This window comes from Taudactylus pleione, unplaced genomic scaffold (assembly GCF_031769625.1).
Source record: "Taudactylus pleione unplaced genomic scaffold, aTauple2 ptg000040l, whole genome shotgun sequence".
NCBI classification, from domain to species: Eukaryota; Metazoa; Chordata; class Amphibia; order Anura; family Myobatrachidae; genus Taudactylus; species Taudactylus pleione.
In genome coordinates this window covers 10,194,381-10,210,143 of record NW_028284442.1, presented here as the reverse complement: position 1 = coordinate 10,210,143, position 15,763 = coordinate 10,194,381, and the positions used below count along the sequence as shown (strand labels likewise).

The 15,763-nt window shown below is 40.2% G+C and overlaps 1 protein-coding gene across 1 annotated transcript in view; it reads left to right on the top strand.

Annotated features, from left to right (window-relative positions):
* Positions 1 to 5,676, top strand: part of SLC6A15 (solute carrier family 6 member 15) — a 91,566-nt gene extending 85,890 nt beyond the window's left edge. The window contains exon 12 of the mRNA XM_088454391.1: positions 1,943 to 5,676. Coding sequence (XP_088310517.1) covers positions 1,943 to 2,320 — 378 coding nt within the window. The 3' untranslated portion in view covers positions 2,321 to 5,676. The remainder of the gene's footprint in view (positions 1 to 1,942) is intronic.
* Positions 5,677 to 15,763: the final 10,087 nt, after the last annotated feature.

Below are 15,763 nucleotides of genomic sequence, written 5' to 3'. Positions count from 1 at the left end.
ATTTATAGCAAAAAAAAAAGGTCATGTGTGAGTCCGAGGAACCTTCTCCCAGCTTGTGCAATCAGCTGGAGGACCATCTCTTTTGGTGCTTCATTAGAGGCCGCTGTAAGTGGGCTGTGGATAGGTTCTAGTCTGCTCATTTACAGTTTGCACAATTCAGTGAGAGCCACCTTTTGGCTTCTCATGGAGGGGAAGCACCACTTATTTGCTGTGTTTAAGAGGCATGCGTGATTAATGAAGGATTGTTGAGAAACAGGCAACCACTTTAAAGCAGCTGCCTAGGGACATATATGCAGAGAAGTTTAATTGTTATAGAACTTATCTTTACTGCACAGACGCATCAAAATGCTTCTAGATCGATCTAGAGTTGTGTGTCCCTTTAGTTTGAAAAGACAGAACAAGGGTTGCCAAATAGGGACAGCTCCAGTGTAACAAAGCAGAGGTGTGGCATTGCCTGAGTGCCCACGGGACACTTCAGCCTGTGGGTGGAACAGTGGGACAGTGCCCGAAAAATCCCCCTGGAATCGGGATAGTTGGGAGGACTACCCCTCTATGGGGTGGCGCCCCTGGTCCAACGGCCCTAGAGCCAGCCCTGCCAACAAGCATTTTTTAATAACAGTAGAGACATGTTGACATAACTATATTGCCCCAGTAGGAATAATAGAAGTGGAAGCATACCCAAATATGATGCTTGGTAAGCGCAATCTCTGTAGGTACTGAAGCCCCGGTTTCAAACATTAGTTACTAATAATGCATTCGGTATGAAAACCCGGCTACCGCATGACCGGCAGCTCGACCCCCGGCTGCGGCAGCCTGACAAAAGAGCAGATCCCGGCAGCGGAAGCCCGACAGCGCTGGAAATCCCAATCGTCCCTAAGATGAGTACTTACTAACCTAACCAGCCCCCCTAACCCTAACCCTCCTTAGGGGTGCCTAACCCTAACCTCCCCCCCCAAGTGCCTAACCCTAACCCCCGCTTCCCTGCTGCCTAAACCTAAGTCCCCCGGGGGGGTGCCTAACCCTAAGTCCCCCCCTGGGGGTGCCTAACCCTAACCCTCCCTCCTCCTAGCCTAACCCTAACCCTCCCTGGGGGGTGCCTAACCGTAATTCTCCCCCCGGGTGCCCTAAACCTAACCCTTCCCCCCGCGGCTGTCCGCTCGCGGCGCCCAGGATCCCTTCGATCGGGATGCCGGGCGCCTAGATTTTAGATGCCTGTCATTTAACCATAGGCGGGATAGAGGATTCGGGAAGCTGGCGGTCGGGATTGCGGCCGCCGGCTTCCTAAACGTATCCCACTAATAACTTCTGATTGTCTTTTTGCTGTTGACCCGTCATGCTGAAGGCTGAAACTTCAGTACTTCATCCATTAGTGTTGTAGCTATATTATAATCAAGTCTCTGCCATTTGTTCAGATTACTTATTTGTCATTTCCCTTTTGGCTACTGCAAGAAAGAAGATTACCACTGGATTTTTTAAAGGGGTAAACAATGGATATTGAACTGTTTGTATTTCAATACATGGAAAAGGCATCATTTGTCCTATAATACCACTGTCAAGACACAATTGTCTCCTGTTCTTGTTTATAAAACACATCACTGTTTATGCCACTCTTGCATTTGCTGCTAACATTGTCATGCCGTGTCTGTTCGTTGTCTTTAAACATACACATTTGTGTGCTTGATGCAGAAATACAACTGTATATGAGTTGAACATATAATGAGATACATGCAACTTACCGTACACACATAAGTATGCTTAATGAGGGACTAAGCTATGCACAGAAGCAATTGCATGATGTATGGTATGCATGATGATTCAGCAACATGTGGCTCTCCAGTAGTTATACTACTGGAGAGGTATAGGTGACTGAAGCTTGGCATACATTTTCATTCATTTTATGCAACTTTGACTATTTTATCTGTTTATGTTTTTCTTATATTAGGCCACTGAGGAACGTTTAAGTTATCCAACATGGGGACTTGCTGTGTGCATATCACTCATAGTATTGGCACTGGTGCCTGTTCCGCTGGTCTTTATTATTCGCTTCTTCAATCTCATTGATGATAGCACTGGGAGCTTGGCTTCTGTCTCTTATAAAAGAGGACGCATCATAAAGGAAATATCCAACCCTGAAGAAGATGATGCGAGTCTCATTCATGAGAAGATTCAAAGTGAGACTCCATCTCCGAACATTGGAAATAGTATCTACAGAAAACAAAGTAGATCACCAACTTTGAAAGTGGATACCGCTCCCAATGGACGTTACGGCATTGGGTACTTAATGGCAGATATGCCAGACATGCCTGAATCAGACTTGTAATTGAGATGATGAAATTGCTATTACTTTCTTCTTGGCACTGCACTCTAGCTCTTCTTAAGTGAAGAGGTTGGCTTTAACGCTTGTGAAGCACTGACAGCTGTACAATGTTCTCAGGACTGAGAACACATGGTTTGAGAGGGGCATTGTGGGTTGTTACCAGAAGGCATGAGACTATTGTGTTCTGGATATGGCTTTAGCCCTTAGCACTTTCTAGGACCTTAAATACTGTATGTGTCTTACCTCTCTGTGCCTAACTTTGCCCCAACAACAAGTGGCAAATTACTTACTGACATTTGTCTTTACATGCATAGTAAATTCCATATATTGTAATACATCATTAATACAATCAACAATAAGGGCAATTAAATAAAAAATACAGGCGGAAGCAAGCAAATTGTACATGGGAATAAGTTGCTGGTCCCTACATTCCTTTTAAGCCATATGAGTGATTTGGTTATGAGCTACAGTATTGTCATGTATTATGGATATTTTTCAGTATGTTAGTAGCAGAGGATCGTTTCTGCTGTGTTGCTCAGATGCAGCTCAATGAGCCACGATTCCATTTTCATGTCGTCCAATAGAAAAAAATAGTTTTCTGTGATTTTATTTTAGTTACTTTTCTGGCTCTTTCATCAGTATTATTAATAATCATTTCAGTGTGTCAGATTCACTCAATGGTTAAAATGTAAAGGAATGTTTTTCTCCTAAATATTTAGTGAAAAACAGCTTATCCTGCAAATGTATACTTATCGCGCTATCGTATTAGCCATGGTTGTCGCGGGTGCGAATTTTGACATGCATTTTTCACGAATTAGTTTCTAACACCTCCTGAGCAGGTGAAAAGTTGGAGGAAATCCCTATTTCAAGGTAAAAATGTCGGGACTTGGTTCAGAATCCTCTTTAATGACTAATTAGGCAATTTAAAAAGTACATTATTTTCCCCAAAATAATTATTTTCGGTCAGAATTTCACTGTTTGATAAAAATGCATATAACAGCCATTTGACACAATTTAAGAACTCCAAATACTCTGTATTGTTATCCTATCACTTTGCCTTTTGTGGGGGCACAGGCATATTTCCCCATTTCACCTATACTTATCACAGTTAAAACCAGGAAGAATTTTTGCCCGATGAGACATTTGGAATTAAATTGCATGAAAAACGGGTGGACACATAGAACTGATAAGCGAAATTTGCATGCGAAGGGTGTGAAAACTTAGCACGCAAAAAAATATCGAATTATCGCAGCTAATTGAATTACCCTTTTAGTGTTCACATGACTATTTTTTGACAAAAAAATGGCTTTTGCCACAGAAGTGTTCAGTATGGCACTGAGGTGCCAAATAAAAGATCTGTAGTTCACATTAACGGTTAGGATCCTCCTCAAGTATTTTCTATATGGAAGAACATTATTACAAGACAATACAATTTGTGCCAAACAAAACTGACCTCTATAGAAGTGGATATGAGCACTTACGTACTAACCAACCCATCCCAATCTGAATATGTACAGTTAGTCGTTTCTGTATTATCAAAACATGCCTGCTGATTAATACAAGGAAAGCAGAAACAGTTCTAGTACCTCATCTCTTTCAATCACAGACGTCAAATTCAGAAGGTAGATGTTTCTATTTTCACACACAGGTGCAAATAAGTTTGTTTTTATTCAATTTTCAAATTCTCACATAACAATACCATAAACTAGTTAATAAAACTTGCACAATGATAAGAATGTACAACTGTTAGATGTATATGATTTTCCAGAAGTAGCTGAATGTTAAATTGACCAAATAAAACCCTAGAGCTTTTTTGTCTGCAAATAGACTACCAGCCAAATAGAATGTAGACATTTAAGCACACACATTTGCGTATGGTATTAGCCAAGATAAATATATACATGCACACTTGCAGAGATACAGTATATCGATATGGCACTTAACATGTAGGTCAAATTTATCCTTTGAGTCACTACAGACAGAAGCCTAGTTGCAGAGGGTCACTCAAAATATATAATTGGTGATGTAAGAATTCACTTTAGTTTAGTTTTTAAAGAAGTTTAAAGAACAATCTGTCTGCATAAATTAGTACTGTAAAGCCAGATTGTACAGAGTTTCACCCACTCACTAATTTAGTACAATATCATGGAAGCAAGATGTAATATTTCAGCTCCTGCAATGCTGAGCATAGTAGGTTGGAGAACAGCACCACAGTCATTAGCAGGCAATTGTTGGATACAGTAATTGGCTGGTCATTATGCATCAAGTTTGAAAGATGTATTAAATTCAGATCCACTAATACATGTGGTGAGAAAAGCTATTAACATAATTTCTATCAAGCTAATCAGCTCCCCTTGACTTCCAATACTATTATAACACTTATATTTACTTACAGCTAAATTTGTATTAGTTTTAATATTCATTTATATAGATGAATATGTATTATTCTGACATTTGTGCAGGGAAAGCCCACTTTGTTGTCTATTCTTTTGCTAACATCATACTACTAAATATAAAAAATTATAATAAAAATATTAATAAAGTGGATTAAAACTGTACTTATTAGTGAATATTTGTTTCCTGCTTCTGAAAGCTATAGCGCTACAGTACCTAAAAACATATTCTTTTACTAATTTCAAAAATGTAGATTCATTTTAATACAGTACATCTGCACTTGACTGTACTATACAATATAAAAGCCAATAGGGTACATTTATGTTATTAGGCCTAATAGTTGTTTGGACATATAGATTTAAAATAAATTAGTGTACTTATTATTTTCTTATGTCTTAGTTGTATAGATAATTATTAGTAAAAAAATAAAGTATAGCACTTAAATGCTGTGGGATGTAACCTGTCCCCTTATTTGCCGTGAATGTATGACTTAAAGCTGTATATTTTGAGTAAAGAACTTGATGTTAACTACCAAATGATGTGTTCTTCAATCAAGTTATGGTATGTTACAGTAAGAATTAAAGCAAATTATGCATTTTTTCCATCTTGTGTTTATTGAAACTCCTTGATATTTATTGTGGTCACATCATGTACAACATGTAGTATATTTATACAAACTACTTGTACTGTAAATATGTATATTACTGTACCCTGACTAAAGCTTAAATACATGTTTCAAGCTAGTCGTGGAAGCAAAATTTCTCTTTTATCCATAGAGAGCATATTTTTTGAGTTCTTGTGAAAGTATATACAGTGTAACATGCATAAACTATAAAAAAAACATATTTTTTATGTTTGTTTTTTCCCCTTCTAACCTAAAGTATAACTATTGACTCTGTTATTCATTTTCAGCTATACTTTTAATAAAATTTCAGTTCTATGCATGTTCTTGTATATCAGTTCATCATGCCTAATTTGTATATAATGTATGTTATTAAAACATTAACTAGAAGTACAGTTTTGTGTTTTTCTTTTGTGTATTATTATTTTTTTATTTGTGTTTGATTTTGGAAGATCCCAGGTTAAAGTTTATGATCAGTGTTAAGCAAGCTGATATCACAATTGAAAAAGTTCAAATTGTCACAAGAAATAATATCCAGAATTGGTCAGTATTAACAAGAAATAGAAAAAGCAAATTAAATATTAAATATTTTTTTCTCTTGACGTAATCACTACAAATAATTTCCACTAGATGGTGCTATTGTGTAACTAATGCCTTTCATTGTTTCCCAAAGGAAAGATAAATCTATTCCCCATTTGATTTTAAAGATAGATTTAACTTGTACCTGGATTTGAACTGTTTATTAAAATATTTTTCAATTTGCAGATGTGCTTTAGACCATGAATTAAAAATATTAAGTTGTAAACTCCCATTAACAAAATGTGGTAATAGGCATTTGTTTTTATTTTAATTGGAAATAAATAAATTTTATGGCAGATTTACATTAACTTGGATCATGTGAGATGGGTCGGTCAGCCCACTCCTACCTAGCAACTCTCTCTAAATTAAGGTGAGGGCACCGACTGAATCTATTCTGTGGTTCAAGGGTGTCTTTTCTTTTAAATCGAGCATGCATGATCCACTGTCTCAATACTCAATAAGTATCGCTGTTCATACTACACTACCTTGCCCACCACAGAGCATCACTGAACCTCCATGTAATACAAAGAATATCAGTGAATGCCATGTAATTCAGAGAGCATTGCAGTGACCAGCATATAATGCAGAGAGCATTGCAGTAACTGCCATGTAGTACAGTGAGCATTGCAGTGTCCTCCATAAAATGCAGTGAGAATCATAGTATCATAGTATAATCATAATCTCTACTATACAACAGAGAAAGCATCAGTGACCACCATATAATACAGAGATCATTGCAGTGACTGATGTTTTTTGCAGAGAAAATTACAGTGACCGCCATACAATACAAAGAGCATTAATGCCTACCATATAATAAAGAGATTATTGCAGTGACCGCCATATAAAGCAGAGCATCACAGTGACCTCCATAGAATTCAGTGAGCATCATAGTGACTGCAACAAAATACAGAAAGCATCAGTGACTGCCATGTAATACATAAAGCATTGCAGTGATTTTCATAAAATGAGAGCATTACAGTAACCTCCATAAAATCCAGTGACTGCCGTATAATACAGACAGCGTTGTACTTACTGCCATATAATACAGAGAGCATCACAGTCAGAGACACAACTAGGGATATGTGACCGGTGCCACCACACAGAGTGCAGGGCTCTGTGGGCAGCCCCATTGCTGCCCTACAACCCTTGTTTCTAGCTAGCAGGGTGCCTGGAATGGCACCCTGCAGCCAGTATCACTGACAGTGCTGTCCAAAGTGTCCTGAGCATGCCATGCACCCTGCCGCCTGTAAGCACAGCCACTCTGAATGTCCTGAGGACACTCAGGGCAATGCTGCTCTTCCCAGTACTGGTGCAGTGTTATGGCACTGATCGCAGGTACCACCACATAAAGCATAGGCCATCATAGTGACCTCATATAATACAGAGAGCATCACAGCAAAGCATGATAATTTATGCATACAACAACAGAAAACTAGGTGCTTCAGTTGATCGTGTGATACTCTTAACTTTGAATGCGGCTCAATAGATGGGTTGGCTAATCCCTTAATGGAGTCAATAAAGAAAAGAACTGGGAGCGCATAGATAGCAATAAAGAATATTTATTAAATAATGCAATAAATGCGGTGTGTGTACATTAATAATGCACACAACTGGTAAAAAAATACCTAGAATACATAGGTTATGGTAAACAAAGGGAATAGACCACATATAATATAATAAGTGCATGCAGATGAAAATGCTAAAAATATATCATACCGGTGGATGTTCTGGCAGGTAAGTATGAGATGATATTTGTTAGTGATTGCATTTTAAATGTGGTTATTAATACATCTTGCCCTCAGTCTCACAAAAAACTCTCAATCTTAATTAACCCCAATAAAGCATTAATCTTATACCCCCTTTATTCATAATATTACTACCATAAGCTACATATACCCATCCCCTCATACCCTAACACACGTTTGGTCCTCCTATACCCTAAGTTATGTGTTGTTGATCTCATATGTTCCTCTTGTTGCTGCCACAGCAGTGTTCAGGCTGCCTGCAGCCAGGCAGGACCCGTTGTGGATGTGAGTGTTATAACAGACTATAATGTCTGTGATTAAAACATTAACTAGGAGTACAGTGTTGTGTTTTTCAGAAGAGAGACTATGTAGGAGCCTATTGCAGCAGCACACAAGAGGGGTTAAGATGTATGCTCAATTCCGCCTGGAGTTGTGGCTCTGGCTCCCCTGCAGGTGCCCCACTCTCACCAGGAGCACATGTCCTGCCAGCCTTCCCTTAGCTTTGACCCCAATTCTTTCTTTCATTTTAAGGTACCAAACGTTTCTGTCACACCATAAAAGGGTTATACACAGCAACATAAAAACATGACATTGCAATGGAACAGTAATGTAACTTGACAAATCAGTTGGATACGGAGCAATACACAGACAAACTAGGTCGTATTCTGAGTAGAGGTAAGGGTTGGGAAAGGCAAGGGGAAGGCAGTCAGCACTCAAAGAGCCTGTTCCCATGGAAGGGTGAGCGCAGAGAACCTGAGTGACTGAAAGGGACATGGGACAAGGAGCACTTACATCAGAGATAGTGCTAGGGAACTACATAAGGAAGGAGGGCCCTGCCTATGAGAGGTTATCCATGCTTGAGATGGTTAATGAAAATTAGAATGGAAGAGATACTAATTAAGTCAACTATGCTCAAGCATTGATATACTTAGAACTAGAGATGTGTGCAGACAATTGTGTTTTGGTTCTAAATCATTGTCGTGTTTTATTAAGACCACTCTCAATTGTTTTGGTTCAGTTTTGGTTTTCTTTAAAGATAAAAACAGCTAAAACTGGACCTGTTTTTGTTCCTGTAGTTTATTAACATCGTTAGCATAACATTATTTTTCAGTAAATTTTGACAACCTCACAGCACCTGAAATCAGAAAGGAGGGCCTTAAATGCAATCCAAAATTCACAAGATCCGTTTTTTAGACCCCAAATTCCGAACTTGATGAAAAGTCCTGAGTCGGGACACCATTCTTCTCGGAACCCCAAAGTTCTGATGTGTTCGGTTTTAAGCAAAACCGAAGCGCTGATCTATACTTAAAACCTGAACTGTTTTGATGTCTTGAAGACCTGGTTTGAAAAGACATTATCTCAGGAGTTATGGTATAACATCATTACAAAATAGTAACTTTAGTAAAGAAAGATATATATTTAAATGAATACTTATATTTTTCTTTTCAATTCAAGATACAGACCAGGGGTGGGCAATAAGGGGCCCTCCATCTGTTGTTGAACTACACATCCCAGAATGCCCTGCAACAGGTTTAGCATGGCCAAATAGCAAACCTGTGGTAGGGCATGCTGGGATGTGTACTTTTACAACAGCTGGGGGGCTGTTTATTGCCCACCCCTGCCCTAGACAGTGTCTTATAATATGTCTCTATATTGCTTGTCATCTATTCTAACTAGATAGCACATTATATAGATACACTTCCACTCATTTAATTTTGAAATTAGACATGTTTTTGTATGTGGAAATTAAATATCCTATTCTAGTTAACATACAGCTTTGGCTTTCGATCATATGAAATGTGATTTAACACAAACAAGCAAACAGGTCTCATTATACAATTATTATATTCTAGAATACCATTATATATTTGTGCAGGACAAATGTTATTCTCAGTACAGTATGTTCAAAAGAAAAATCTGCTGTGAACCTGTAAATCTAGAATTTTGACAGCATTTTACATAAAACATGATGCATAAATTGCTATCCGAGCATATCCTGTTGGCTATTTTCCATTAATACTTCAATATGACTTCTGGCTTATTTCAATATTTAAAATTTTTCTGTAATTATATCACATGGTTCTTAATTCATTTCCTGCATTATATTCCAGTTACTCTACTGGGAATGAGAATGTGTTTTAAGAATTTTTCAGTGAAAAAAGTGCTTCCTTTGTGACCTGAAGCTTGTCTGTTATTTTATTATTCGTGATCGGAATTTTGAAACTCAAATGTAGCGATTGCCGGAAGCCAATGCAAGAAGTGAAGTATGTTATTTGCATTATAATTTTACACTGATGATACATGTACAGTGATTGGCAACATTTGAAGGCAGTTTTTGATGTTACTTTGTTATCAAACATTGGCAATCACTGCAAATCTCATTAGTAAGAAAGCACAAACACACTGGCCATAGTGATTGTCAGCCCCGAGCTGTCTGAGGCTGGTTAAAAATTTGGTAGAACGCAAGGAACATTATTTTTACACAGTCCACCGTGTATTGGACCCTTTTTTAGGAATTTATTTTATTTACTGTACTTTAAACAGTGTAAGTCCTGTAAAAGCCAGAAGTCTATTGGGAGCAGAGCTGGCGCTGCAGGAAATATTGGTAGAACAGCAGTGTTTGGATGACAGACTATCACTTGGTCCTCTCTAATTTGTTGCCCGATTTACAAGTGGGTGTTGTTTTTCATCAACTATTTGATGAACCAGGAAACAATTTGTGAATTAATTTACCAGCTGCAAAACTCTGATATCAGCCAGATCATGTGACCACCTCTACTCAATAGGCTGTAATTATCTTTGAAGTAGCAATAACAGCTCTAGCAGTATCTTATTATACTATAATACTACAATATTATACTTTGTTAAAAGCATCTGCTACATGAAAATATGATTAAAGTGTACTATGTGCTTTAAGCGTATGATGTGATAGAGGGCCTGATTCAAAGTTGCTACTACAGCTGCGATCCCTTACGCCGCTGCACTGCGAAAATATGCAAATGTCACAACTTGCATTGAGACATTTACTGGCGGCATCGCAAATCTAAGCAACTGAGTAGACATGCAGAATTAATACAAGGACTTCCCAACCTCTGATTATTCAAAGGGGAAAAGTATATATGGATCAAATAACATTGCTATAGCAGGATGGTTACCATCCTAACCTTCCATAACGAAACAGAGTAGGACCATTAGTGGCTCCAAATAAAATAGTCCAGATGGTATGTATCAAGCTAGTGGGTTTAATCCCAGTTGTATCCTCAAACTGCTTATTGCTGGGTGTAGTTGTCCATATTAAAGTACTTTAGGAGTGCACTGCAAATGTCCTTATTCCTAATAAGTCGGGCTAATTACTGAACATCCCTGATGTCATTGTCAGCATATCTTATGGAGACCGTCAGGCTAAAAGACACCCGGTCTCCGAAACAGTGTGAAACTCCTTCCGAACAGGGATAGTGACAACACTGGTGCGTGTTTAGTGACTCCACCACTGCCACTGACAGAAATGACAGAGGTGATTAGAGCTGTCTCAAATAATGAAGCCTGACAATTGCATTCAGCGTCTCTGTGGGTTGGAGACTTAGGTGGAGACAGCCAAACGATAATAGATTATCCTCCACTGCACAGATAGCGCTATTTCTATTGTTGGCACTGGTCATAATGCAATTGGAAAAGCATCATCCACAGTATAAAAGTCTATCTGGTGCATACATCATAGAAAGAAGTACAACAGAATGGTAAATAAATGAAGCACTAATTTCCAAATCAAACGCAACTCCATGGCTGTGGAGAAATAAAACAAATAACACTTACTGGTAAGTCCACCTTAATTAAATGCGAGAGGCCACTATTTGAACTTTCAAAGTACCTGCATTACCTTAACAAGCTTGGCTGGGTAACCAATTACTACAGAGGAGAGGTTTGATCATCCAGCACCCAATTTACACCGACAATATACTGTGGCTGTCTACATTCATTGGAAAAAAGACTTTCTGCATACAGTAAATAAGCTTTTCTTGGCATAATTATTAACAACTAGCTGGGATAACCGGCATTTCCCGGGTTAAAGAATGGACCTTGAAGTACTTTTTCAGCTTTCATTTTTTACATTGTCCTCACCTATAACCCGATTCCATTGATCCTGAAAAAGACCCCACTGTTTGCTATCCATTTATATAGAGATTTAGACACTGTTACATCAATACGGAGGTATAAACATGGTTGTTTGTATCCCATTAATAGCCAGAATGAAAAGACTGTTGGAAGCCCCTACTCATGAACATGCCACATACAACTGCCCATGGAAAAAGCAAGGAGTTTGCAGGTCAATACCTGCTACTTTCAAAGATTGACCTTGGGCCTTATTGATGGTCATTGCAAATGAGAGTTGGATTGAAAATTGCAATCTCTTGAATGTAAATTTCATGTCTGTTGGTATGAGTGGGATGTGAGGAATGAACACATTATGATAGTGGCTTCAATGACATGGGCTTTTAGAGTTTTTATTCTAAGTCTTGTACCATTGGAAAGCTTTGGAGCATGATTGAAAAATAATTTGTGCAGAGGCATCCCTTGTGGTTCCTGGCAGTTTTGAAAATCAGTTGGATAATGTACAGACCATGACTGGTAATTGTTAATAAACCTATGGAGGTGTTAAGAATGAAATTGAGGGGACAATATGCTGCTGCATTTAAAATGAATACTTAAGAAGTGGCAAAATGTGAATGTAACTTGTTTATGGCACACACACACACACACACACACACACCTACACACACAGTGACCCGCTTCTCAGTATGGCCCTCAGTCAGATGCGCTCGCAAAATGCGAGTGCTCGTTCTGAATGAGGGCGGCCGCTTGTATTTTGCAGTGCGGCCTCCTGGTCGCTAGCTAACCACCCACAGCTTTAGCGACCGACCAGGTTGATGGTCGCGATGGTCAAGATCATCGTGACCATCGGGGCTTGCGACGAGACGAGAAGGTTGGCTCTCAGCAACCGCAAGCCCCTGGGAGCTTCCTGCTCTCATCGAGCAGGAAGCTCCCCACTGACATCACTGCTGATGTCAGTGCGGCCGCCCACAAAACGGCAGGCGTTCCTTAAGGAACGACTCCGTATGTGAAATCATCCCCCCGCCACGCCTACAAAACGGGCCGAGCTGTCGATCAACATCGACAGCCACCCCTTTTGTAGTGAGCTCCGGAGAGCTTCGGGGCTTGCGCACGTGCAGTGCGGCCGCTGCACGTGCGCAGGGCCTAAACATTGACCCGCTTGCGAGCGGGTCTGAATGAAGTCCTATGTTCCATGGAGCAGACATTGCTGGTGATTTGGAAGCACTTGCATTTCTTTGTGAAACACATTCTTGTTTTTGCTTTCTTGAAAGATGGCAGAGGATTCTTAAGTGCATTCCTTGCAGCTATAACATTTCCTATGCTGGTCTGATACCATCCCCCTATCAATCAAGATGTCATCACTATTATTATTCCGTGACACTGACTTATCATCACCAGAAATATAAATGATCAATTTTAAGGCCAGGTGATTTATCATTCTTATTATCATTGGTGGTAGTGCAACAGCAGTAATAAATAATGCCATCACCATCACAACAAGCATCACTGTGTTGTAGGGGAATGTAAAAACAATGGATGTCAGCATTGAGTATAATAACTGTTTTCAGTTTTCACCGCCCCCATTTTTAAATGATGTATGTTGATTTTTTTTCAATTCTAATTTATGTAAATCCTATCTGTCCCTTCTTGCCTTGTTTCTCACTAAGGGTCTATTAAAAAAAAAATAGTCAAATGTGGCACAAACATTGCTACTTGTCGCTTTGTAATTTTTACCTTATTTAGTGCTGGGACAGTCCGGCATCGCCGCTCCTCCCCCACAGCAGCTCAGCACAGAGGTTGTGCTGGGCTGCAGTGCGAGACTGCTTGCTGCTGCAGCAGCTGGAGCTGTCTCCTATGGCTGTGGTGGGGAGCGATCACACTGATCACGTCCCCCCCTGCTTAGCGCCTGGCTGGAGGGCTTACAGCGCCCCCCTCCCCAGCGCGCAGCACCCCTACGCGGCGCTACAAAAGTGATTTATTCTTTCTTTTTTTTGTCAAGGGGGTGTAGCCACACCTTCTGCAATTAGGCCACGCCACCTCCTTTACCTGGGCCCGGCCGGGCTCTCTACGGCCCTGTATGTAGATACCATTCCTGAACAGCCCTCATCATATCCAAAGGGGGCTGTAGAAATGTGACAGGAGAAATGGTAAGGCAGAGATATCGCTTGTCATATAATTAGAGGAAAAGAAAAATATTTTTAAATAAGTAGCCGCCTTATGATCAGAAATATCCTCAATTTAGAAACTTTTATCCACTATTCAGATTTGGCTGATTGAACACTTTTACCAATTATAGTAACTTTTCCATAATCATTGTTAATGTGGATTTTGGGGCTAAAGTAGAGTTGGCCGTAATTGCTCCTGCTTTGGATACAAGGAAAAAGATGTCAGTGGGAGTGCTCTCGGCTCTGATAGAGCCAAAAGCACTCCAGGGCTTTGCGGAAGACGAGACTCTACCACAAGGGTCTCGTCGCAAGCCCGATGGTCGCGATGGTCTTGACCATCGCGGCCATCTTCCTGGCCGCTCGCTATAGCTGTGGGTGGTCACCCACAGCTATGCGAGCGACCAGGAGGCCACTCTAAAAAAAGAGAGGGAGGGCACTGATTCAGAGCGAGCTCTCTGAAAGAGCGTCCGGCTCTGAATAAGGTCCACTGTTCACTCCGATAACCACAAGTTTTATACATAAAGCACCTCACTTTTTTTGAGGGCAATTAACAGTCCCCTCCTCCCCCTTTTTGGTGGATAGCTATTAATCACACCAATCCGGATTATACATATGCACAAATTATTTTGGTGCAAATAATCCAATGCATCAGCCTCTGTGGCCGTAGCCCACTTAACTGGGAATAGATCTTACGACCCAATTCAGACCTGGTCACTAGGAAGCGAACGCCCGCAGCCAGCCAATTTTCACATTGTGCGCATGCGAACATATCGCAGTGCGTGAACTAGTGCGAGAGATCTGGAAGCATTCACTTGCTGCGCATAGACTGCCCAGCAGAGTGAGTGACGGGAAAAGCCATCTGTGGGCGGTGACAGGGGTGGCTGCTAGAAACTGGGGAGTAGAGAACGCAAGCGTTGCTGAGCGTCTCAACGCTGTTTCAGAGGCATGCATAATTTAGAGGCAGCGTCATAGTACACGTCACCTGGCTGGTTTTACACTGAAGTGCTCGTAGTGCTTGCGGTAGGGTGTGGTCAGCCACAAGAACTGCAGTCGCATCCGATGGTACCGATGGTTGCATAGACTTCCTGGAGATGAGGTCTGCAAGTGGGCATCTTTAGACTGGTTGGTGGGCGTCTGCATATACAAAGCGATTGCACGCCAAGACATAGTGGGCATGCTAATGCCTTGCCGTGCAATCGCCTGCTGAATTTGCATACGCATCGGGTGAGCGAACGCATCTAGCGAGCTGCTCTGAATCAGGTCCTTAGCCCTCTAATGAGTTTTTATTTTCATAAGTCAGTCAAGTGGTTATACTCACTAAGAGTTTTAAAAAGGATATTTATTCTTTCAGCGGCAGAGCCCTCAAAGACACCGTCCTTTACTGCATGAAGTGTGGAGCACAAACCTTGTGGGAATTGTAACGTGTTTCCCTGCCTCTCAGTGAGTTTCAGCGGCTTTCTCAGACAGAATATCCTCAACTTTTTAGTGGTACAGTATATGATATTATCTTTGGATCATTTATGGCCATATTTTTATACTAAAATAAAAAATATTAGAATTATTAAAAAATTGTATGATTAATTGGTCCAATTAGCAGCTCTACCAGTTTAATTTTTCTTTTTTTCGTGTTTGTAAAAATAATCTACCAGATCCTGATTTGTGAATGTTTATTTGTAAAAAAAAAAAAGAAAAAATGTAAAAACTTGAAAAAGAAAATGGAGTTGGGCAGGGTCATAACAAGGGGTGTGTGATCGGTGCATGCAGCCAATAACGCTGCAGCAGTGCTGCTCAGAATGTCCTTTGGGCACTCCTGGCTGACACCCCATGCAGC